Raw genomic sequence first — 24141 nt, 5'->3', positions numbered from 1 at the left:
AATTTTGGGTTATTATTAGCTGTAAGCCACAATCAAAATTAAAAGAAATAAACACTTGAAATATACCAGTCTGTGTGTGATGAATCTGTATAATATACAAGTTTTATTTTTTTGTATTGAATTACAAAAATAAATCAACTTTTTAAATTATATTGAAGTTTATTGAGATGCACCTGTATATAAGGAAGGGGAAGGATAATAAAGGGTTACACTGTTCTGTATTGTAGTTTACTTGGGTTAGATGAAAGTAAATAAGAATCTTTTACCAGATGTACAGCACGGGCAGAGATGCCTATGAAAGTGCAAAATGCTAATACAAAACCATGTTTGTAAAATCTCCAGAAAGTAAAAAACACAAAACTACAGAATGACCGGAGTGTAAGAGTGGTGTAAACCCAACAAAATAAGTAATCTTTCTAGGTGTAGCTAATGTAAGTTTATTTTTTTTTTATGTGATCTGCACTAAGCAACTAATTTAATTTGAGACTGTGTGTTTGTGTGTGTGTTATGTGGCTTAATGAGAGTCACAGGACAGGCTGGTCAGCACTTTTCGATACAAAATCCCAGTCTTTATATAAATGTCTAATGTCTGTCTAATCGTGACTCTGATAGAGCCACTATCTTAATATATTATGTCTAATCAATTGTTTTGAAACTGATCCATATTATTTAAGTAATAAATGGTTTAACAACTGATACATTATTAAAAATAAAAAATCGATGGTTTCAAAATGGAAACCATAATCTTTTATTTGATCAATGGTTTTAAAACCAAGTCATGATTTATTTAAGAATCTGAATCAATAGAATATTGATCAGTGGTTTTAAACAATTGATCCATGATTTTTTGTTTTCAATTGATCAATGGTTTTTAAACTGATCCATGATTTAAAAAAAAAAGATCATTGGTTAAACAAATGATCCATGAATTTTCAATAATTGATCAGTGGTTTTAATTGATTGGTTTTTTTTATGGTTTAAAAAATGTTTTATTTGACTTCCGAGACATTTGTTTACGAATCTAACGCCGGCGCCAATCATCGCTTAGGAGGCGGATATTTCTAACCAATCCCTGTGCAGGAGGCGGGACTTAATCGAATACGGAAGGGAAATCAGCAGTGTGAGTTAAACTCATGTATCAGTCTGTAGTGATTGAAAGCAGCACAGATATAATGGGACTCTATGATGGACTCGGTGCTGTTTACATTCAAACTCTCTTCCACTTATTTGTTTATTATTGAGCAGTTTTGAGTAGCAGACATGGATTATGGAAAAAAGAAAAAGATGACATTTATTACAATCGGATTAATTTTCCTGCTGAGTGGAGTGGAGTATGGTGAGCATTTACAGGCTTTATCAAAAACAATGTGTTCTTGATTCTGACCAGTATCATAAAACATACATTAGTGTTTCATATACAAAATAACACAAATGCAGCGAGCTTTAATTCCTCTGTATTGTTTGCACTCATCTTAAGTATTTATTATTTAATATTATTTAAAACATATTTTATATATTATTTTATATATGTAATATATTACGTTTTCCCCCAACTATGCTGAAATAGTTCTTCTTCTGTAAGGATGAAATTTAAACAATAATATACCACTAGATTTAATTCTACACACACACACACACAGAGAGAGAGAGAGAGAGAGAGAGAGAGAGAGAGAGAGAGATCATAAATTCCTCAAAAATGAAATTAGCTCTGTTAAATCTCCATTCCCTCTCTGCATGAATTGAACGATTCATTCTTTTCAGTCTCATGGTTTTTTATTTGTCTGCTGAAACGAATAGATTGTTATTTTTTGTCGGTTTAGCAACAATGTGTGTTAAAACTGTGACAAAGAGTCTGTGACAAATAAACAATAAGACAAAGATTAAGAGAAAATGACAGAATAGACTGAATGTTTGTTCAACTGACAGATAGACAAAACGTTTGAATGACTGACAGACAAAAAAAGTTTGACCGTCTGACAGATGGACAAAAGATTTACAGACTGACTTTAAGATTCGACTGACTGATAGAAAGGTTAAATGACTGAAAGACAAATTGACTGACACACAAGTGACAGACAGACAAGGATAATATAACACAAATCCACAGTCTTATATGTGTTGTTGTCTCTTATATCAAATAAACTCTCTACTTCTCTTTTTCTCTGTCTGATTGTGATTAGCTGTGATTTTACCCACAATCTGGCGTTTCCTGCAGACGCTGGATGCGGCTCCGTATTTTCTGGGTCTCAGTCTGTCAGCATTCAGTTTTAGTGGCCTGCTCTCAGGGCCTTTATTCGGTTTCTGGTCCGACAGAACACATGGCTCCAAGAAGATCATCCTTTTCGCCAACTGTTTTGAAATCATTGGTAAAACAGTTTATTTTATTTTATTATTTTGTCTCATGTAATAAGCTGAAAACCTGACGGAAGAAAAAAAATGTGATTATTTCTGTTTCTCTCTATATTTCAGGTAATTTCATGTATTTTCTAGGATTTTCCAAATGGCTGCTGCTGAGCAGTCGTTTTGTTGCAGGTAACAGTGTCCTCTCCTTATTTCTTATTTCTGTAGTGGCTAATAAAAAAAAAAAAAAATATAACAAATATGATTCATTTTGTGTTTAGAGCCACGTGGATTCTCAAAACCCCACAAATAAAGAAAACAAACCATATCGGTTGTTATTACATGTTGTTTTTTTTCCCTACATGCACAAATATGTTTCTCACATACACAACCGTATGCAGTACAACATGCAGTATAATGCTTTTAACAACTGGTCGGTGATGTAAAATTAAATGTAAAAAAATATATATAATATTTAAAGTATAAATTAAATCGAATAATATAAGAATAGAATACAATAGTATTGTCAAATATAAGGATGCAGTCACAAGTAAGTGAAGTTTGTGGTTTAATCAACCAAGGCAGACAAATCCAGAACAGAGGGCATAGTTGGGGGTTCAGGGTAAAGCGTACACCAGGCGGTGAAGCACAAACCACAATAGCACTCAGATACAAGAAGGCTTGATAAGTCAAGCATGTGAAAGAGATACTGAGCAACACTTCACGTTGTGACTGTATAAAGAATTTCTTTATTGTGTGTGTGTGTGTGTGTGTGTGTTTAAAATTGAGCTAAATCAGTGGCTTGGCGATTTTGAGCGCTGCACATTGCGGAAGGTGTACTCTATGGTGGCCATGTTTGCATGCCGTGTGTAGAATAGAATGGCAATAGTGCACTCTTAGTGCTGGTCCCAAGCCTGGATAAATGGGAAGGACTGCATTAGGAAGGGCATCTAGCGTAAAACATGTGCCAAATCAAATATGCGGGTCACAATAGCTTGAGATGGTTTGGACATGTGTAGAGGAGGGACATGGGGAACATCGGTAGGAGAATGCTGAGGATGGAGCCACCAGGCAGGAGAAAAAGTGGATGGCTAAGGAGGAGGTTTATGGATGTGGTGAGGGAAGACATACAGGTAGTTAGTTTGAAAAAGGCAAATGTAGAGGACAGGGGGATATGGAGACGGATGATCCGCTGTGGCGCCCCCTAATGGGAGCAGCCGAAAGAAGAAGAAGATTCAAATCAACCCGGGACTTTTGAGGTTGAGTTGAAACTGCATCTATTTTTAGACATACTCCCCTGCTACATTTATACACTTATCCCAGTGTTTAACTAATGCCTGGAAAGATTCTGCACAGAAAGATTTGTCAGTAAGCCTGAATCATCTGTGGACAACCGCGAAACCACGATCACCGATGGACGTATGGCCTTTGAGACGTTACACCATTCAAATGTCTTACTGCAGCTAAATACTACTACTGTACTAGTGCTACTGTACCATGCTTGAAGTCTTCTGCAGATATGTGCAGGTTTTACCCTTTCGTTCGCAAGAAAAGTCATTTGATCAACATTATCTGGACTGGACATGTGCGCCACCTATTGATAAAAGGACACACTAGATTTTTACTTCTGTGTATACTACTGCCATGCTAGCATACATTTTATACCTGTAAAATTTTAAGTCCCGGTCTGACTTGAACGACCCTCATAGAATTAAAGAAATACCTTTAAAAAAAAAATAAAAATCTAAATATATAAATTTAAAAAATCTAAATATATAAATTTTAAAAATCTAAATATAATGAGAGAAAAGTAAAAAGAGTTTACAGAAATAAAATGATTGTAATTGAAATCAAATACACATACAGGGCTACATTTACATTCTGAAAGGCAAAATTGTTGAGTGTTTCTGATCAAATGCAGCTGTGCAAGATTATTTGTTTGTGCGCAAACCCAAAGATGTTTTATGTTGATGTCACAGTTTTCTTATATCAGCTGTGTAGTGTTATGTAAAATTGTCTAATGATGTATGACTGTGAGTGTGTTTTTTTCTTGGGACAGGAATCGGAACAGGAGCCGGGTCATCTATTTTTGGTTTCTTGACGAGAATCACAGCCCCTGAAGATCGCTCCACGGTGTTCGCTGCCGTCATGGCCTGCAGACAAGCTGGCCTTCTGATTGGTCCGTTTGTTGGATTAATGATATTGTTTGTTGTTTCATCACTGCTCAGTGGATTTTTATTGAATGATATTCTGTAGCCGTTTTATCAGTCGAGGAAAATCAGAAACAGGCTTTGATTTTTGCATTGAATCAGCGTGCCACTTTAATTAATGTTCAGTGTATGTTTTTACAGTGCTGATGTTCTTGTCCTTGTTTGTGTCTTTCAGGTCCTGCATTTAACCTTTTCCTCAGGCTGTGTGACTTCCAGCTCGGACCATTTGTGGTGAATAAATACACTGCTCCTGGGGTAAATCACTCATGCAATCATATATATGAAACTCTCATTGTGTGTATAGCACTGTGTAAAACTGTAAGGGGATTGATAACATGGGTTACTCAAAATAGCCACCATCAGCCAATCAGTCTCACTGGATTTCATTGTTACAAAACTTGACTCATGTAGTTGATCCTGACATATAAATTAGAATTATCCCTGAGGATAATTCATGCTAATCTATAAGAAGTCACACAACAGATTAAGCACATGCTTTTTACATGCTTTTAATAATGCGTTGCTTGTTTGTGTGTGTGCAGATTTTCATGTGTGTATTGTGGTTGCTGCTGCAGCTTATTGTGTTACTGATGTACTATGATCTCAGTGGAAGGAATGAGGGATCGGAAGAAGAGAAGCAGGAAGAGGAAGAAAGGCTTTTGGTTCAATCTAATGACACCCCTGAGTCATATGGGACACTCCCCAACTCGCCTGCTACGGACAATGCAATCGCTAACGGCAACTTGACTCCACCAGATCCACCTTCCGAACAGATAAAAACCAGCGCGTTTCAAAATTTCAGTGCTGCACGAGGTATGAGTGTCTGTTTGTCTGTGTATTTGATCAATTCTCACGAACCATCGCTTGATGTCTAGTTAATAAAGACATAAAGTGGCCAGACACTCTTTTGTCCACAAACCAGAGTTAACAAATGGCAGTGGTATGGCAAGAGAAATTCAAACATCCCAGTTCACAAAACACTATAACCGTGAACCCCCCAGAACCCTCTGCCTTTACCTAAGAGAAAAGCTTATTCACAAAATGCTTAAGTAACCACATCAGTAGTCATTGAAGTACACAAACCATTGACTTGAGTTAAAGTAAAGATACACTTTAATGTTCTTCCTTTTAAACCTTCACTTGATTAAAAGTATTTGCCAAATGTACTTAAGTACCCAAGTACTATGATTTATTATGGCTATTATGTTCCTATTATAATTTTATCACAAGACTCTTACTTAACCATCCCAGTTGATTCCCATGTGATTCTCTGTTACATTTGGCACACAAATCTATTAATAGAATCATATTTATTAGTCAAACACTGATTGATATCTGCAGTATCTCACAAATGTGAGTACACCCCTTACATATCAGCAAGCATTTTAGTAGATCTTCTCAAGGGACAATACTATAGAAATGAAAATTGCATATATTTTAGAGTAGTCATTGTGCAGTTTATTTAGCAGTGTAGATTTTTTGTTCTTTATAAATAACTCAACATACAGCCATTATTGTCAAAATAGCTGGCCACAAAAGTGAGTACACCCTAAGTGAACGTGTCAGAACTGTGTTCAAAGTGTCAATATTTTGTGTGAGCACCATCGTTATCATCCTGGGTATGGAATTCACCAGAGATGCACAGGTTGTTGCTGGGATCATCTTCCACTCCTCGATAATGACATAATGGTGCTTCTGGATTTTAGACACATGGCTCTTCTCCACCTTCTGCTTGAGGTTGCCTACAGGTGCTCGATAGGGTTCAGGTCTGGAGATATACTTTGCCACTCCATTACCTTTTGCCTTCCGCTTCCTCAGCAAGGCAGATGTTGTCTTGGCTGTGTGTTTGGGGTCATTTTCATGTTGGAAAAACTGCAGTTCGTCCCAGTTTCTGAAGTGAGGGCATAATGTTCTGCTTTAGAAGGTCACAGTACATATCAGAATCCATGTTTCCCTCAATTAATCACAGCTCGCCAGTACCAGCAGCACTCATGCAGCCATAGAACATGATGATACCACCTCCTGACCAGGGCATCACCACACATGCTGGACACCATCTGAGCCAAAACAAGTTTATTGTAGTCTCATTAGACCACAGGACATGGTTCCAGTAATTCATGATCTTGGACAGGTTGTCTTCAGCAAAAGAGGCTTCCTTCTGGGATGAAGGGCCATACAAACCGTCTTGTTGCAGTGTGCAGCAAAACAGGTTTAAAACAGTGTGTACGCTCTCTACCCTCATTAGTGGCTTGCTGTGTGATTTAGTTTTAAAACTCAATTAAGTTAAAGTCAAAGTCTCCGCAAATGGAACTATTTCAGTAAAGTACAGCTATGCAAAAAAGCTACTTAAGTACAGTAACAAATTATATTAACTTCATTACTGTCCACATATAAAGCACAAACATGTCTTTAGCTTTAATCTAGAGTCCTGAACTGAAATTAAATGGCTGTTTTATAACTGTGATACTTTGTAAGAGAAAGCTGTGCCCCATTCTGTAGCTTTTTTTATTTAAGGTACCAACAAAGAGCCTGCACCTTTTAATCAATGTAGGCAGGGCGGATCATAAAGCCCAGAAGTCCATGCGGGTGCTTTGGTGCAAGAACAATTTAGTGCTTTTATAGGTCAATTGTAGTACTTAATATTTAATGCAAAGTATGGTGGCTGCATTCTGGACTTGCTGGAAATTGTTAATCCTCTTATTGGAACATCCAGACAGCATTGTATTATAATTATTAAACCTAGAGGTAACAGAAGCATGAACTGGGACATGTATCCCATATATATGGAATCAAAGGCTTTCTGAGTAACTACCTACATGAGCTTTAAATGAGAGATCAGAGTCAATTATCACACCCAGGTCATTTAGTGCTTCCAGAGACTGTGTAATTAGAAAGCTTACTTCTAGCTGCCTATGGTCCTTCTAGCAGTTTCTTTTCAAAATTAAGTGGAGCTTGCGACTTTCAAAAGTGCTGCTAAAACATGAGAGGGGTTTCACTCAGAAATGTCCAACTTAGTGCATGAATATTAGCTAAGATACTTAAAAAACCCGTTTCTTTCTTTCGTCATTTTGTGTGTTTTAGCAGAGTATCTGAGAGAGGAGGTTGTGGTGCTGCTTACGGCTCAGTTCATCACACTGTTTAACCAGACAGCACTGGAGGTGAACACACACAGAGACACACACATCAATTGAATTCACCAACATGTTCCAGGAAGCTCTCGCTCTTATTTATAATATCTAAATCCAAAAGTTCAAGAAGCAGAAGAAATGTAAACAGAATTTTTCAAAAGAACATGCCAGAAAAGTTTTTTTTTTTTTTATTAAACAAATGCAGTCTGTTAAAAATGATTCCAAACTGTGCAATCAAATTGTTTATCGATTACCACTTATTGTTTGTGTACTTAGTCTGAGTGTATATTCAGTATTGTGGTTACTGTGGTAACAGACGATGGTGACTCCGTTGACGCAGCAGTACTTTAATTTCGGCGAGCTGGAGAACAGCGTGATGTACTGCGTGTGTGGAGTGGAGGTTATCGCCGGCTTTGTCTTCGTCCGCTGGCTCAGCAAGAAGGTGGAGGAGAGGGTGGTGCTGTCCATCGGCCTCCTCCTTGCCAACATTTCCTGCGTCTGGTGCATCATCTTCCTCACTAACCCTCAAGGTAGGTCTCTGTCTCTTTCTCGTTCTCTTTTTCTCTCTCTGTCCATGTCTGTCATGTAAATTGCGTAATTTCTCATGAAGTAGGTGCCTGTGAGTCAGTGTAGGATACAGGGCCTCATGTATACGCCTCAAAAATTGTGACATGCATTGATATGTGTGTGGATGTGTGAGAATGTAGCAGGACCAGATGTATCGGATGTTTCCATTGTTGTTGTTTTGTGGTAGGCGGGTTCTCGTGGCAGTTGACAGAGTTCATCATCGGCGTGTTCCTGCAGGTTTTGGGTCTGCCCTTTATCGCTGTTGCTCAAGTGTCTCTCTTCTCCAAAGTGACTGCTGAGAAAACACAGGGTGAGTGGATAGTGAATGATGATATTTTTATTTATATATATATATATATATATATATATATATATATATATATATATATATATATATATATATAAAATCATAATCTATATACATATACATACATACACACACACACACACACATATATATATATAATGTGTGTATGTGTATGTATGTATGTATATGTATATAGATTATGATTATATATATATATATATATATATATATATATATATATATATATATATATATATATATATATATATATATATATATATATATATATACATACATACATACAGTGGAACCCACTTATCTCGCCCTCGGTTACCTCCACAACCCTATTAAGTCGACGTTTTTGAAGTGGAACCGCCAAATTTTAGCTTTGTCTTAACATTTTTTATCGGTTATGTCGACTTTTTTTTATGTCGCCGAACCCTGATATCTCGAGCACAAGGGGGGAAAAATTTGCCATTTAACGTCGGTTATCTCGATGCAGCCGCAGAAGAACTTGTGAAAGTGGCGGAAAAATCAAACCTTCCAGCTGCTACAGGTGTTGTATTGTATACTGGAGAATCTCTGCTGTTAGTTAGTGCACATATGCCTTTTGTTGTTAAATGTTATGCGATGAACTGGAGGCGGAAGTAGAAGCGCGGTGCTGAACAGCACACGGGAGAACGTGGAATGAGCAGCAAAAGCATAGACTTAACACCGTAAGGATCGGGGGGGAATCCGCGGTGCGCTTTGGGAAGAAAAGAGCAGCCGTTGAGAGAGTGCCGGTGGGAAGACACGTACCGGGATACGCATGCGCGATAACAACAACCGCCGTGAACCAACTTATACCAACAATAACGGACAGTGAGAGTGTGGAAGTTTAAATAGGAGCTGGTGATGATGATAAACGAGCACCATATGTGCGCGATTGAAGCCGGGAGCTTCAGAGAAAGCGGCCGAGAAAACACCTGCCACGCCGAAGGGGGCCGAAGGGGGCGTGGCAGGTGGATTCCTGACAGATAAACATGTACTGTATGTATTTTTATAACATGCCTTCATCAAACAAATCGCGGCAACGCTGTTGTGTAAAAAAACCCTTCAAAAACACGTGCATGTACATTCTCATTTATTAACGCACATCATGTACATAAAGACATTTCAAGCACGTTAATAGACTGCCGCCATTTTGATTTTCGTTTATCTCGATCATCGGTTATCGCGATGCTTTTTGGCGACCCCGTAGGACATCGACATAACCGGGTTCCACTGTGTGTGTGTGTGTGTGTGTGTGTGTGTGTGTGTGTGTGTGTGTGTGTGTGTATGTATATATATATATATATATATATATATATATATATATATATATATATATATATATATATATATATATATATATACTGTACAGTTTATACAGTATACTACTGTAATTTGCTCCGTTTTTCTAAATGATGTAATAATTTAACAAATTATAGTATACTACCCCATAGTGTTTACTTACATTACATTCTTTAAGACTGCTGGGTAGGCTAGGCCATGTTTCGACACAATATTTTCAAGTTACGATGGGGCCATTGGTATAACTACCTGAATTTTCAGTTCAGTTCAGTTTAATATATAGCGCTTTTAACAATGGACATTGTCCCAAAGTAGCTTTGCAGAGATAAAGAGGTTATAAACTTGAAATGTTTAAGTTTAGTACATATATGTTTGTCCCTAATGAGTGAGCCAGTGGAAGAAAAATAGCAAGAAAAAACTCCCTGACTGTCTGTCTTTTTTACTGTCTGTCACAGAGGACCATTTGTCCGATTGGGGACAAAGATGAGGCAATGTCACCCTGTCTGTCTTTTTCTCTATCTGTCCTTCTGTCTCTTTGTCTCTCTATGTGTGTCTCTGTCTACTCCTCTGTCTTTCTTTCTTTTTTTTCTCTGTTTGTATGAGGGAGAAACCTTGAGATGAACCAGATTTTAGAGGGAACCCATCCTCATTGGAAACTGGGCGGCACCACATGTCTATTCAGATAATATTTTCAGATCTCACAGATCAGGAGACAGTTAGATTATAGAAGCCATGTTTTCTGAGTGGGAGGGGCCTGTTTTCCTATTTTTCCTGTGAGTCAGATTGATGAATAAAATGTGTGTGTGTGTGTGTGTGTGTGTGTGTGTGTGTCTGTCTGTGTTTACAGGTTTCAGTCAGGGAATCCGGCGCTCTGTCGGAGGTTTGGCCACTATTCTAGGTCCGTTATGGGCCGGAAGTTTGACCTCTAACCTTTATGTCATGCTCGGAGTGATGACTGGCTTACTGGTACTATTTACTGTAAGTGTGTGGGTCTGTGTGTGTGTGTGTTAAAAAAAAGAAAATGACAGATACGTTTTATATTGGCTGTTTTCTAATCTTACTTTTTAACTTACTCTCATCCACTGCTCATCAGGGATGCTTAATTACTCCTTCAGTATATTTATCATCTTTTAATTACTTTGCTGGAAGTACACACCGGTGTGAGGCGAAGTGTCGAACGTGTTGAAAGCAGTTGAAATGCTGAAAAAATAAATTAAACCAACTCATTGCCCTCTGCTGGTGATTTTGTGATTTTTCTTTTCTCTCAGATTATGATGGCCTTCTCGTACAAGAGGCTGGTCGAGCACACTACAGTGGAGCACACGGAGGAATGAGACACGACCCACACAGGTACCAACAAATGTATGCAGTATAAGAGAGAGATTGTCATAAATGCAGTTTTGTTGGCGTTATCATATTGAAGTAAGGGGTATAAGTTGTTTTTAATTTACAGTTCAGTTACATTTCGGTCTGTTTAGGGGGAAGAATTGCAAAACATAAAACTGCTTTTATTAACATCATTTATTAATATTAACATTTGTGAGGTACAGTTTGAATTTTTTCAAAACAATTTTAAATAAAATGCCTGCTTGATTTAAATAAAATGTATAAAAAATAAAATAAAATAAATCAAATAGATGCAATATTAAATAGGCACAAATTAAATGGATTAAATAAATGGAAAAAATGTAATTAAATTTGTATAAAAAATGTTTAATTTTAATTTTTTTAACTGTTCTACTTACTTCAGCATAACAAATATATACATTTAAGAAACACACACGATAGGTATTTATTTATTCAATTTATTTATTCATAAAGGTTATTCTTCATTCTTTCCATGTTTCATCCATTTATTCACTCTCTCGATATGCGGAATGTCATTTTTTAATAGAAATTTTCGAAGCTGTACATAAACGAATCCATATCGATTGACCATCATAAAAACGTTAGTGATGGCGGGAGGTGGCAGCGATTTCGCACATGCACAGGACAATTCATGTTTTCGGTACGGATCAAATAGCCACGGTGACACTCAATATGTGAGACAGAAACTAAACAAACTTCTGGCCCGCCACTTAATATGTTCATGAGGGAAGTCGGATTGTAACCATGTTCTGCACGTCAAACCAGAACGTCATTCGATTCACATGTACACAAAAGCCCTGTACCGTTAATCCCCTAATGAACACATTTTCACACCTTCCTATATAAGATATGAATACAAATTTCCCCACTAACAGGGACCTGTATATTCGCAAAGTCTGTAGATGATGATGTCATTTCTGGAGACGTGCATTCAGTGTATGTGTTTTTAAAAAAGATGGTTCTGATTTTCATTGTCCTTTTATTTCAGGACTCACTGCTACATTCTCAGGATGGTGCTCAAATGTAACACGCACCATGTTTGTAATATGTAATAAGAGAGTGTTTCCTGTACAGCGTACGGGTTTATTTATGAAATATGTCTGTATATCTGTTATAACACTATATTTTATATAATGCACCACGTCATACCGCACAAGTTGTATTGGTTGTGGTTAATTTCACAATTGCAGCTCTTTTGCGCTGTTGCATAGATGCTCTTTAGTCATCCACCTGGTTCCTCAATATCTCTGCTCTGGAATCACCTACCTGGCCTTGATACATCCTACTCTATGCCTTTCACCTGGTCTTGCACTCTTGGTTCTCAGGAATCATCTAGCTAGCCATGCTCACTCTTCTTTCTCAATCCACCCATCTTTCCCTGTTCACCTTCAGATTTTTTTTTTTTTAGAACTTTCTTCTCTGTTCTCTTGACCATCTACTGCTCTTAGCTCTTTGGAGTCATCCACGTGGCCCCGCCCACTCTGTTCCTAATCTGTAAATGACAACCTGAACATTGTAAAGGAGTCCATCAGAAAATGTTGCTTTATCTTATGGGACCTTTGGAATCTAAATTACAGTCATGCTGTGGATTATTATTATTATTATTTTTATTATTATTATTATTATTATTATTATTATTATTATTTATTGATTTTTTTTTTTTTTTTTTTTTTTTTTTACAAAACATTTTCACTGTATTAACATCTTATTGTACTTCACAAATTTGTGTCTATATTTCTATCTATGAATGACTCAAATAAAACCAAATACAAAATCTTGGAAATCTGGGTCAGAAGTACGTCTTCAGAGTGAAGTCAGAAAACATAACCAAAAAAAAACCTGTTCATTTTAATAAAAAATCAATAAATATGATCAATATGATATAAAATGTCTTACTTCTTACTGTAATCTTTAAAATACTGAAATATATTAATAAATCAGGATCTGTTTTACCTGTTTAAACACAACCGAGTGTTGGATGATGGTAGACGATGTACTGCTGTCCTCAGTGTTATTAATAAGAATGTAATGGTTTCTGGGGGCTGACCAGCCAGCGTTCCTATTGTACAAGAAAAGCACGGCTCTCAGCTCCATACCCGGAGACACTTCATTTAATATTTCATTTCAAAATTCATTAATAGCAGACATTACAGTTTTAGTCTTTATTTGGCTGTGATTTGGCCCCATTCATCCTACACGTAACACACAATATAACACAATAGTAAAGTACATTTTATGTTGCTTAAATTATATCATCACTCAGTTCATCAAATATAATGGAAGAATGTTTTTTTTTTTTTATGGGGGGATTTATGATTGGATTTATTGATTTTATTTATTTTAGTTAATAGCGTGGTATTTTACTTTTGTTTGCATACAGTAAGAATATCTAAACCACCAGTACACCGTTTTCCATTATTTATCAATGTTTTCTATAAAATTATTGTTTCAATCTGTCTGTAATATAATATGCTCATTAAAAATGTCAAGTCAAATAATGTAAACTAATGATGTAATAAAAATTTTTATAATAAATAGCAAAAAGAAAAGAATTAATGATACAATTCAAAATTCATGACATTTTTTTATCAAATATCTGTATTAATATTTTTTATTGTAGATTCAAAAGGTTTTATTATAAAATGTTTTGTTTTATATTTATGTATGTATTATGTATAATGTGTATATATATTTATATATTATGTGTTTTACAATTTATAATAATTTTAAATATTTTAGTTGAATGGTCCAAAATATATTTAATGTTATGAGTATACTTAATAAGAAATAAAAAAATATATAAATAGAATACAATTATTTATTATTATTATTTAAGTTTCTTTTTTACTGGTAATTAATTGCTCCAAATATATACTGAAATATATTTTTCCAAATTTTTGCATAAAATGGCAAATATAATTTTATAATATATCCAAATGTAATCATTTTAAATGAATATGTAAATAAATATTTAAAAAAAAGAAAAATAGGCCAAGCATAAATTATTTTATTATTTTATAATATTTTCTTTTTTGTCTGTTTGAGGACAGGGGGCGCTATAAATCCATGCTCCTCACTCAACACTGTCCAATCAACAGAACCTTTTTGTGCTGTTGATTTGGATGTTCCATGGCGGTCAGTGCGTGGTGTGACCCCTGGCTGAACTCTATGTCAGGAGGGCGGGGCAGTGTTTGGGGCAATAACATGATGAGAGCAGAGCATCCAGCCATCCAGTGAAGTTGATTTAGAGCTTTTTCTAACTGCTCTGACCCAAAAACTGACCTGTCAATCAATGTCAGACTGTACACACTATACAAACCATCATGTGATGCATCGGGCCACTGGCAATTTTATTTGTCACTATAAAAAAAAAAAAAAAAAAAAAAGCCTGGTCAAACAGATGCACATGATGTGATGATAGAGGACGTGTGAACTTTACATGAACTCCTGTTTTTTTTGGTTTTAGGTCATTTATATTTTGGGGATTTTTTGTAAGGCTGAGCAGGATACTAAATGTTCTGCAGAAAAATGTGAGATCTAAATCAGAGTAAAAAAAAAAACCCCATTTGTTTAATAGTTAAATCTGTTGCTTTACAGTCACCTGTCGCACTTTTACATTTTTTTCAAATTCATTCATTTCATCTAATCATCGTCATTTGATACATAATTGTATTTATGAGGAAAACGATTTATTATTTATTTATTTATTTATTTATGTTTAGGGTTTTTTTTTTTTTTTTTTTTTTTTTTTGGCTTTCATATTATTCATTTAAAAAAAACGCAAAAGTAAAAAAAAAAAACTAGCAGGCTTTACTTAATTATTTACTTTTTGACATTTGTTTTGTTTTGTTTTAAAGAAGCATGACCTTTTTTATATGGCTTAAATGAAAAAGAAAATACAAGAAAAAAAAAAAGCATTTGAGACAATATGCTAAAACAAAAACAGTGGACGTCTGGGTTGCATTTTTGTTAGTTGTTTTTTATTATTGCTACAGATTGGATTGGTTTTACATTCAAATAGTGTTTTATATTTAGAAGCTAAAAAAAAGAAACATTTTACGATAGAAACTGATTACAGCTCATAATAATAATAATAATAATAATAATAATAATAACAATAATAATAATAATAATAATAATAACAATAACAATAACAATAATAATAATAATAATAATAATAACAATAATAATAATAATAATAAATACATTGACTATAACTTTAAAAGACTAACAAGATTTTTGTAAACTTAATTGATTCATTAACGATTTGGGTTCATATTCATTATTATGGTTTATGCTTTTGAACACATTTCAAGCAAAAACAATAAACAATAGTTAGAATAATACAATACAAATAAAATAATTATGAATTAGTATTAATTACAATTACTGGAAAGAAGTGAATTTTCATAAGATCTAATAATAACTATAAATATTGAATAAAAGTAATTAAAACAATAATAATAATAATGAACTGTACAAATGAAACACTATGAATCTCCATCAGACATATTACACAGTAAAAAGAATTTATGTAATAATAGTAATTATATGATCATTAAATAAAATAATTATTTAACATTTAATAATAATAATAATAATAATTATTATTATTATTATCATCATTATTATTATTATTTTAATTATTATTTTCGATTTATAGGACACTCCTGTGATGCAGTAATGCTATTAAGAAGAAAAAAAACCCAGAACAGCCTCTTTACATTTAGGGAACATGGTGAACGCTGCTGTGAATCACCAACATTTATATTAGAAGCATGATTTGTATAGACTTGTGCATGAGAGCAACATATAAAGTCGCATACTCGGGGAAAAACAATACACTTTGAGTGAGTGTGTAAAAGTGTGTGATGTGTGGTGATTTTCCCAGAACCGGATCCTGTACACGTACTAACTGCAGCTTTCAGTCCAGATTGGATTCCATTGTTCCAGGCGAGTCATGATTAAAAGGTCATGTCGTTTAGAGGTTTTGATTCTCATTGGGTTTAATTACGGTAACGAGCACTCAGACCTCAGAGTAATGCGATGCAGCTGAGACACAATGAAGAGGTTTTCTTTTTTATTTCTACAGTAAATGTGATATCGCTTACACGGAACTATGGCTGACTCTTAGGTGCTGTAAACACAGTGGCTGTGTGGTCAGACTTTAGACTGAGAAAGGACACAGAAATGTTGAAAACGTTTAATTTTACACAGGATTTAGTTTCGAACGGAAAACACACTCTGTAGTAAAGCACTGTGTTTAAAATCCAGATTCAGCGCTTAAACCCAACACAATGATAAAGCAAGAGAGCGAGACGCAGTGTGTGTGTGTGTGTGTGTGTGTGTGTGTGTGTTTGTGTGTCGAGGGTTCAGCAGCAGGTCAGTAGGTCGAAGCCACAGCAGGATTTTCACGCCGTCTCTGTGCTGAGGGCCGCATCAGTCTAATCAGGGTTAACAATCTCGCGCCTCTCGCACAGATGGGACTCCGATCCTCACACACCCGGTGCAAGGTGGGGCAATGTAGGAGAGAGGGGCGAGACGGGGGTGGGGAAGCAAAATACATTAATCACACACAAGACAGATACTATATGCACACAAGTATTGGGACACCTCTCATTTTCCAGCCATATGTCATTTTTTTCCAAATTTGTTACCACAGATTTGAAGGTACCCAATCATATAGGACATCTCTGGATAAAGTAGCATGAGTTTAACCCTTTACTTGGACTAGAAGCCCCAAACCTGTTCCAGCATGACAATACTCCTGTGCACAAAGCAAACTCTATGAAGACCTGGTTTACATGGGATGAAGTGGAAGATCTTGAGTGGCCTGCTATAAAGATCTGACCTCAATTCTATTTACAGTTGGAACGCTGACTCCACCCTTGTGGCTGAATGAGCACAAATCTCCACAAGCACACTCCAAAATCTAGTGGAACATCTTCTCAAAATTGTGTAATGAGATTTTCAAAACCAGATGTGCACAACCTGTACTTAAGAGACATTAACACTGAAGGATTTGTGTGTGTGTGTGTGTGTGTGTGTGTGTGTGTGTGTGTGTGTGTGTGTGTGTGTGTGTGTGTGTGTGTGTGTGTGTGTGTGTGTGTGAGTGAGTGAGTGAGTGAGTGAAAGTGAATAACACTGACAAACATGCCTAAATCTATTCTCCTGATCTGCCAAGCATGAATAATACGTCTCTGTGTGTGTGTGTGTGTGTGTGTGTGTGTGTGTGTGTGTGTGTGTGTGTGTGTGTGTGTGTTAAATGTTGCATAGAAAGTATATGCGGCTTTTGTGAAGCAAAATCATGGTCAGTGGGTTAAAGTTCTTAAGGTCAGAGGTGAATTCAACATCCGTTTGCTTCATAGCACAAAAGCATTGCGGACACACACACACACACACACACACACACACACACACACGCACACACACACACAGAGACAAAGAGCAATGTGTTTTTTCATTCTTTAAGTTTAATTTTGTTCAATGACAAAAGTTTATAAAGTTTACAGAATATTCCTTTTTATTCTTTTAAAAATCTCAGAGCACATAAAGGAAATTTTGTATTATATAAATGTATTATACTACTTATTTATAAAATGCTCAGTAATTATTAAATGACTACTACATACAATCTATTATAACAATACTTCTAAAAATCACTGGTTTTGTTTTCCTTTTCCTTTTAAACTGTAATTATTTAAATGAATAATAAATACAATGATCTGATTTATTTTTCAATTTTAATTATTTAACTTTAAATTTACATTTAATTTAAATTACATTTAGCAGTGATAACACAAGTCTTCTTATTATTATTATTGTTATGATTATTATAAAAGAAAGCAATAGAAGTATTTGATAATATATTAATTTGATATCTAATATGAATGTTTTATAACCTGGTTGTATATATATATTTATAGCAATTTCATTATCAGTCCAAAATTTCAACCGAAAAAAAGAATTTATTCCAGAATTAAATGGATTATGGATGGTTTTTTTTTTAAATGATGGAAAGAATGAAGGAAAATAATCCATAATTCAAACAAAAAGGAAAGAAAAGAAAAATAGTGACTATTAAACTCTATTTACATTTACATTTGCGGCATTTAGTAGACGCCCTTATCCAGAGTGACGTACATTTTTTCTGCAAATCTTTTCTGCAATTTACATTTACATTACAATTTGATTAACTTGAAAAGGCACACAATAAAGGAAAATGTTAAAATGTAAAACATTTCCTTTAATTATGGCAGTGCGAAGCCTCAGAGCCTCAGAGTTCCTGATGTTCTCTCCTACTGGCTCAGTGCTGATGATCCTTATACAGGATTATAGGATTTGATCTCATCAAAAGCGATGCAAAAAAATTCAGAAAGTATGAGTGCAAGGTAAAGAGCAGTTTACTCTATCCGTTATTAGAAACAAATGCTATTTCTCCATCATTTCTCACTGCTCACATGGAGACCAGGTGTCAGTGCTGTTCAGACAGATTTCAGCTCAGGCTCGGTATTTAAGAAAAAAATTCACTTGAGTGAAAAGTTGGAGAACTGAAACAAACAGCTTATTGCTTCTTGCGCACTAAGATTTTTGGAGCCGTCAGAGAAGAACTGAAGTACAATTTAAATCACATTAAATCTTTGCAAGAAAAAAGAGAGTTTCACCACAACCTCACTGTGCTTGTATTTGGTTGGCTTCCATGCGGCCCTTTTCTAATCCAGAAACGACACTATCTCTCCGAATAACATGGAAAAGCATCAGATAAGGGTTGGAGTAGGTCACCCTTAAACTGCTTGGGCCTGGAATTTTTTCGTGATGTGCCAGAGTTCAGTGCAAAACTGCCATCATTCGACAGATACGATCAAAGGTAGAAAAGGAGGTAGAAAGGAGTAATGATTGTACTGGTATCAGTCTGTAGGGGGCAGTATATGACTTCATTATAGCTGTGTAAAAAAAGATCTCTCGATGAATGTAGAGAGAGGGATGAATAAAGAGAGAGAGGGATGAAAAGAGAGAGAGAGATAGAGAGAGTGCAGTGTAGTGAACGATGACCTCATGATGAACTGTGACGGATCCCAGAGAGCCTGAAATGCCATCATGGGTCTGATAATTGGACAAAGGAATGGCATATCACGCTGGGTGTGTATGTGTGTGTGTGTGTGTGTGTGTGTGTGTGTGTGTGTGTGCGTGCGTATGTGCATAGTTACAAAGCCCACAGCATGTTTTGACAGCAGTTCTTGTCTGTCAATCGCTTGTGCTTCTTTCCTATCAAGTGCGTGCGTTGAATAGCTGAACGACGGTGGTCTGTTTCATTTTTTTTTTCTTTTTTAAACACAATTTTCATTTTTTTACTGCAGATTCAATTAGAACGATTTGAACTTCCCCAGAACAATCCCTTGGCTCCGGGTCCTGTTTGACGTTCTTTCTTTTCTTTTCTCTTGCTCTCTCGCTCGCTCGCTTTCTTTCCCTCGCTAACGCGAGCCAGAGCTGGAAGGCACATGATTAGGTGGTGGCTAATTGGGTGCAGATCCGCTCTCTGGAACGAGAAGAGCCAAAACACGCTCACATCTGCGATCCCGTCTCAACCGGACTCGCTCTGAAACATCAGCAAAAAAAAAAAAAACTCAGCTTGTGATCGACTGACGGCCTCTCGGGTCCTCATTTCATCATTATAGCATTTGAAAAACACGTGGCATGTGAAAGCAAGAGAAGCGATAAAACAATCACAGATCTCTATATCAAAGCTCAGAGCAGGGTGTTGCTCTCAGTGCTAAGAAATACAAAACACTGTTTTCCTGCCACAAAAAATGTTCTAAGTGAAATATTTCATGTCATTGTTTAATGCATACAATTAGTCTTGGTGCTTAAACTGTTAGGGGTTACTGGTGTTAGCTTGAGCTTGTTGTGTTACTGAAATGTCACAGAATCATTCGCTGTTACCATTTCAACATTAATGCTAATAGATTTTGTCAGTTAACCTTCAAACCTGCTTCGTTGTGCTTTACTCTGATTTTTCAGGTGGACATTTGGGACACACCTCTGTCAACATAGACATAAAATAACCACCTTGTCATCCAGTATCACAGCGATGGCACGCAAAATCACAGCGATAGCACGCTAACATCGAGATAACGCTAATGCAACATCACACTAACATTGAGTGAATGTTACACCTGTATCAAACTGACATCAAGGCAAAGTTACACCAACAACACACTAGCATTAAGCCAACATTATGCCTAAACAGCACACTTAACTTTAAAACAACATTACACCATTACATGGCATTAAAGTAACATTATGCCACGTTACACTAACATTGTTACACCACGTCACACAAACATTAATGTTACACAAACGCCACATTAACATTAAAGTAACATTACACCAGCATTACATTAATATTAAAGTAATGATACAACAATGCCACAATAACCTTAAAGTAACGTTACACCAGCATCACATTAACATTAAAGTAATGTTACACCAGCATTACATTAATATTAAGTAGTGTTACACCAATGCCACATTAACATTAAAGTAACTTTACCCCAACATCATATTAACATTAAAGTAACATTACGCCACGTTACACTACCATTGTTACACCATGTCACACAAACATTAATGTTACACAAACACCACATTAACATTAATATAACATTACACCAGCATCACAGTCAAGTAACATTACGCCAGCATTACATTAATATTAAAGTAACGTTACACCAACATCATATTAACATTAAAGTAACATTATGCCACGTTACACTACCATTGTTACACCACGTCACACAAATATGTTACAATAACTTCACATTAACATTAAAATAACATTACACCAGCATCACATTAACATTCAAGTAACATTACACCAGCATTACATTAATATTAAAGTAATGTTACACCAACGCCACATTAACATTAAAGTAACGTTATACCAACATCATATTAACATTACAACAGCAACATTACATTAACATTATAGTAACATTACACCAACTTCACACTAACATTAAAGTAACATTACACCAGCATTACATTAACATTATAGTTATCGTTACACCAACTTCACACTAACATTAAATGAACAATACAATAACATCACTAACAATTATGTTACACAAACATCACTGAAATCAAGGCAGCATTACGCCTTAACATCACATCACATCAAGGCAACGTTTCACCATTATACAAACATTAAGGTAACGCTACACTAATGGAATTTTTACATGAAGGCAAGATTACAAAAAAAACACCACCGTGATTAAAGCTACATTACACCAACATCATACAAATATTATTGCAAAGTTATGTCTAAAAATGTTATATTAAGGGACCAACTTTACACAAACATCATGCTACAATACACCGCTGTTTCACCAGTGTCACACCATCACACAAGTTTCATGTTAACATCACTTTGATGACATGCTTTTACCCACATCACAGCAACATTATACTAGCATCCCACCTTCATCAGTGTCACAGCCAAGCTAACAAACAAAAGACACAAATGTTATACCAAAATACTAAAGTCACACTGAGGACCAAAATGAACATAGAAACAATGTTTGCTAGAAATCTTTATTTTTTCCTTTTGCAAGATCTGATAATGAAAAAAAAAGTGTTTGTGAATTAGACTTCACAGAACCACTTTCTAGAAAAACGAGGGGAAAAAATGGCCACGTTCCAAACTAATAAATGTTTCCTGCTGATGCAGTTCACTGAGTTTTCTGTGCTTTTGTAGGAATAAAATGTAGCACAGTGACAAGCTGGAGCACTTCCTCAAACTCCACCACTTCGACCAATCACAATGCAGCATAATGAATTTAACAGAAAGAAAAGGCACCAATTCGGTCTGGAAATGATGGAGAGATGTGCCGATATCAGATGAACACACACTCGCTCTAATCCTGCCAGGAAACTCGAGAGAGGAAAAGAGAAACTGGACTTGAGCTGGAAAAAGCTAAAAATAACAATAATCAGAAGGAGTTTCCTTTTATCCACTTTTTTAATGTAACAGAGAGACAGGTGCAGAAAGTGTTTTCAAAATAAAAGAAAGAAAGAAAGAAAGTAAGAAAGAAAGAAAGAAAGAAAGAAAGAAAGAAAGAAAGAAAGAAAGAAAGAAAGAAAGAAAGAAAAGTAAATTGGGAGTATCATAACTCACATGTTCTTCACATTGACTGTTTTCTTTTTTTAATTTTATTTACAATCCCTGATTTCTGTTTTTCAGATTTTCTAGTAGTTCTTCTTGATCAATTTTGACTGTTTTTAAAAATTGCATTTAGAGTAATATAATATAATATAATATAATATAATATAATATAATATAATATAATATAATATAATATAATATAATATAATATAAAATAATATTATATAATATAAAAACACTACTACAACTACTACTACTAATAATAACGATAGTATTAAAATAATAATAATAAACTAAATAAAATCATGCCACATGATATATATGATTAAATGATATGATTTTCAGATTTTTAAAAGAAGAGGGGAAAAGTTCTTAAAATTCTTAAAAAAAAATAGCAAAAAAATAAAAAAAAATTATGAATTGATTTTATGAAGATTTTTTTTAATCATCGTTGTTTATTTTTATTGTAAAATTAATTTTTGTTATATCATCTTTACATTTCTTTTGGTTTGGTTGTGAGAAAAAAAAAGTATAAAGTTAAGCTGCATGGCAATATTTTTTATGTTTTGTATATTTTAACACACACACACACACACACACACACACACACACACACACACACACACACACACACACACACACACACACACACAACATTGGAGTTTATGCCATTTACTAGAAGTTAATCATATGTCATTTACTAAGATAAATATCTTCAAAATTCAAATATAATAAAGATTGTGTGGTTTTTAGTTAAAGTAAATTAGAATGCATTTTCTTTTACTTTTGTTGATTTTTAACGCCATTCATTTAGTTTCATCCCCACCTGCATGTCTAATTAACAAAGAGAAAGAGAAAGAGAGAGAGACTGTGATCGAGGCAGTGATTAAGGCTGGAAGTGATGGAGAGATGTGCTGATACACTCACTATAATCCTGTCAGGAAACTTGAGAGCGGAAGAAAGAAACCGTCCTCGAACATGAGAAGCTAAAAATAATAAGAACCACAGGACACTAAGCATCGTCTGGAGCGAGTTAAAGTCCTGCTGGAGGTAACGGAGCAGATGGGAGCTTATCAGGAAGTGTGATCGCAGCTTGGCGCGCATTCTTAGACGTGCTGGTAATGGCCGTGTCCTGAGCTAATGCTAACTTAACGTTAAATTACATGCCGAATTTAGCGAATAAAAGCACGCCGTGTTTGCTCAGGCAGCCTCGAGACACGCAATCTTCACAATCTCGCTTCTGTTTACCTGCTGTTCAGTAATAATGAAAAAAAAACAAACATCAAAGCCAAAGCTTGTCAAGTAAAATGTAAAAACGTACATGTAATAAGGAATCTTAGCATTTAGCGTGAGAAGAGCTTCGGGGCTCTTGAGTTTTTATCCGTAATATTTATCGCTGATAGGGTTAGAAGCTAAACCTTGCAGCTGAGATGCTGTTACGGCTCAGTGGAATAGAACATTGCTAAATAGTGCACACTATAGTGAGGGTTAAAATATAAATGAGTCCAAAGACGAGGTCTGGCTCGAGCTCCGGCTCCTGACATCGACCCAAAAAATTAGCGAGCATGGCCTTTAATAACGGAGAACTCTTTTAACGTGTTATTAAATCCTGTCAGTCAGGGAAACAGCAGGAATGCTCGGGATCGTTCGGGAGGAGGCCGGCGCTGACTGACGGAGAGATGAGGAACGAGGGATGGACGGACGCCAGCAGGGTGAAGAGTTCACCAA

The 24141-nt window shown here is 35.5% G+C and overlaps 1 protein-coding gene across 5 annotated transcripts; it reads left to right on the top strand.

Annotated features, from left to right (window-relative positions):
- The first annotated feature begins 1096 nt into the window (after positions 1-1096).
- Positions 1097-24141, top strand: mfsd8l1 (major facilitator superfamily domain containing 8-like 1). Of its 5 annotated transcripts, none has more exons than XM_083559273.1 (12): positions 1097-1336; positions 2181-2366; positions 2470-2532; positions 4400-4519; positions 4726-4805; positions 5093-5363; positions 7632-7708; positions 7995-8208; positions 8433-8555; positions 10732-10862; positions 11153-11234; positions 12241-13206. In XM_083559273.1, the coding sequence occupies exons 1-11, from the start codon at positions 1261-1263 to the stop codon at positions 11216-11218; spliced, it is 1407 nt and encodes a 468-aa protein (XP_083415399.1). In that variant the 5' UTR covers positions 1097-1260; the 3' UTR covers positions 11219-11234; positions 12241-13206. The 5 variants fall into 5 exon arrangements, with proteins under 5 accessions (XP_083415399.1, XP_083415400.1, XP_083415401.1 ...); XM_083559274.1 differs by lacking the exon at positions 12241-13206 and adding an exon at positions 24030-24141 and having other exon boundaries at positions 1101-1336; XM_083559275.1 differs by lacking the exon at positions 12241-13206 and adding an exon at positions 15916-16054 and having other exon boundaries at positions 1101-1336.

The sequence above is a fragment of the Silurus aristotelis genome, assembly GCF_946808225.1.
Source record: "Silurus aristotelis genome assembly, chromosome: 13".
Lineage (NCBI taxonomy): Eukaryota > Metazoa > Chordata > Actinopteri > Siluriformes > Siluridae > Silurus > Silurus aristotelis.
The sequence above is the reverse complement of the archived record's forward strand: the minus strand, read 5'-3'. Positions and strand labels throughout refer to the sequence as shown.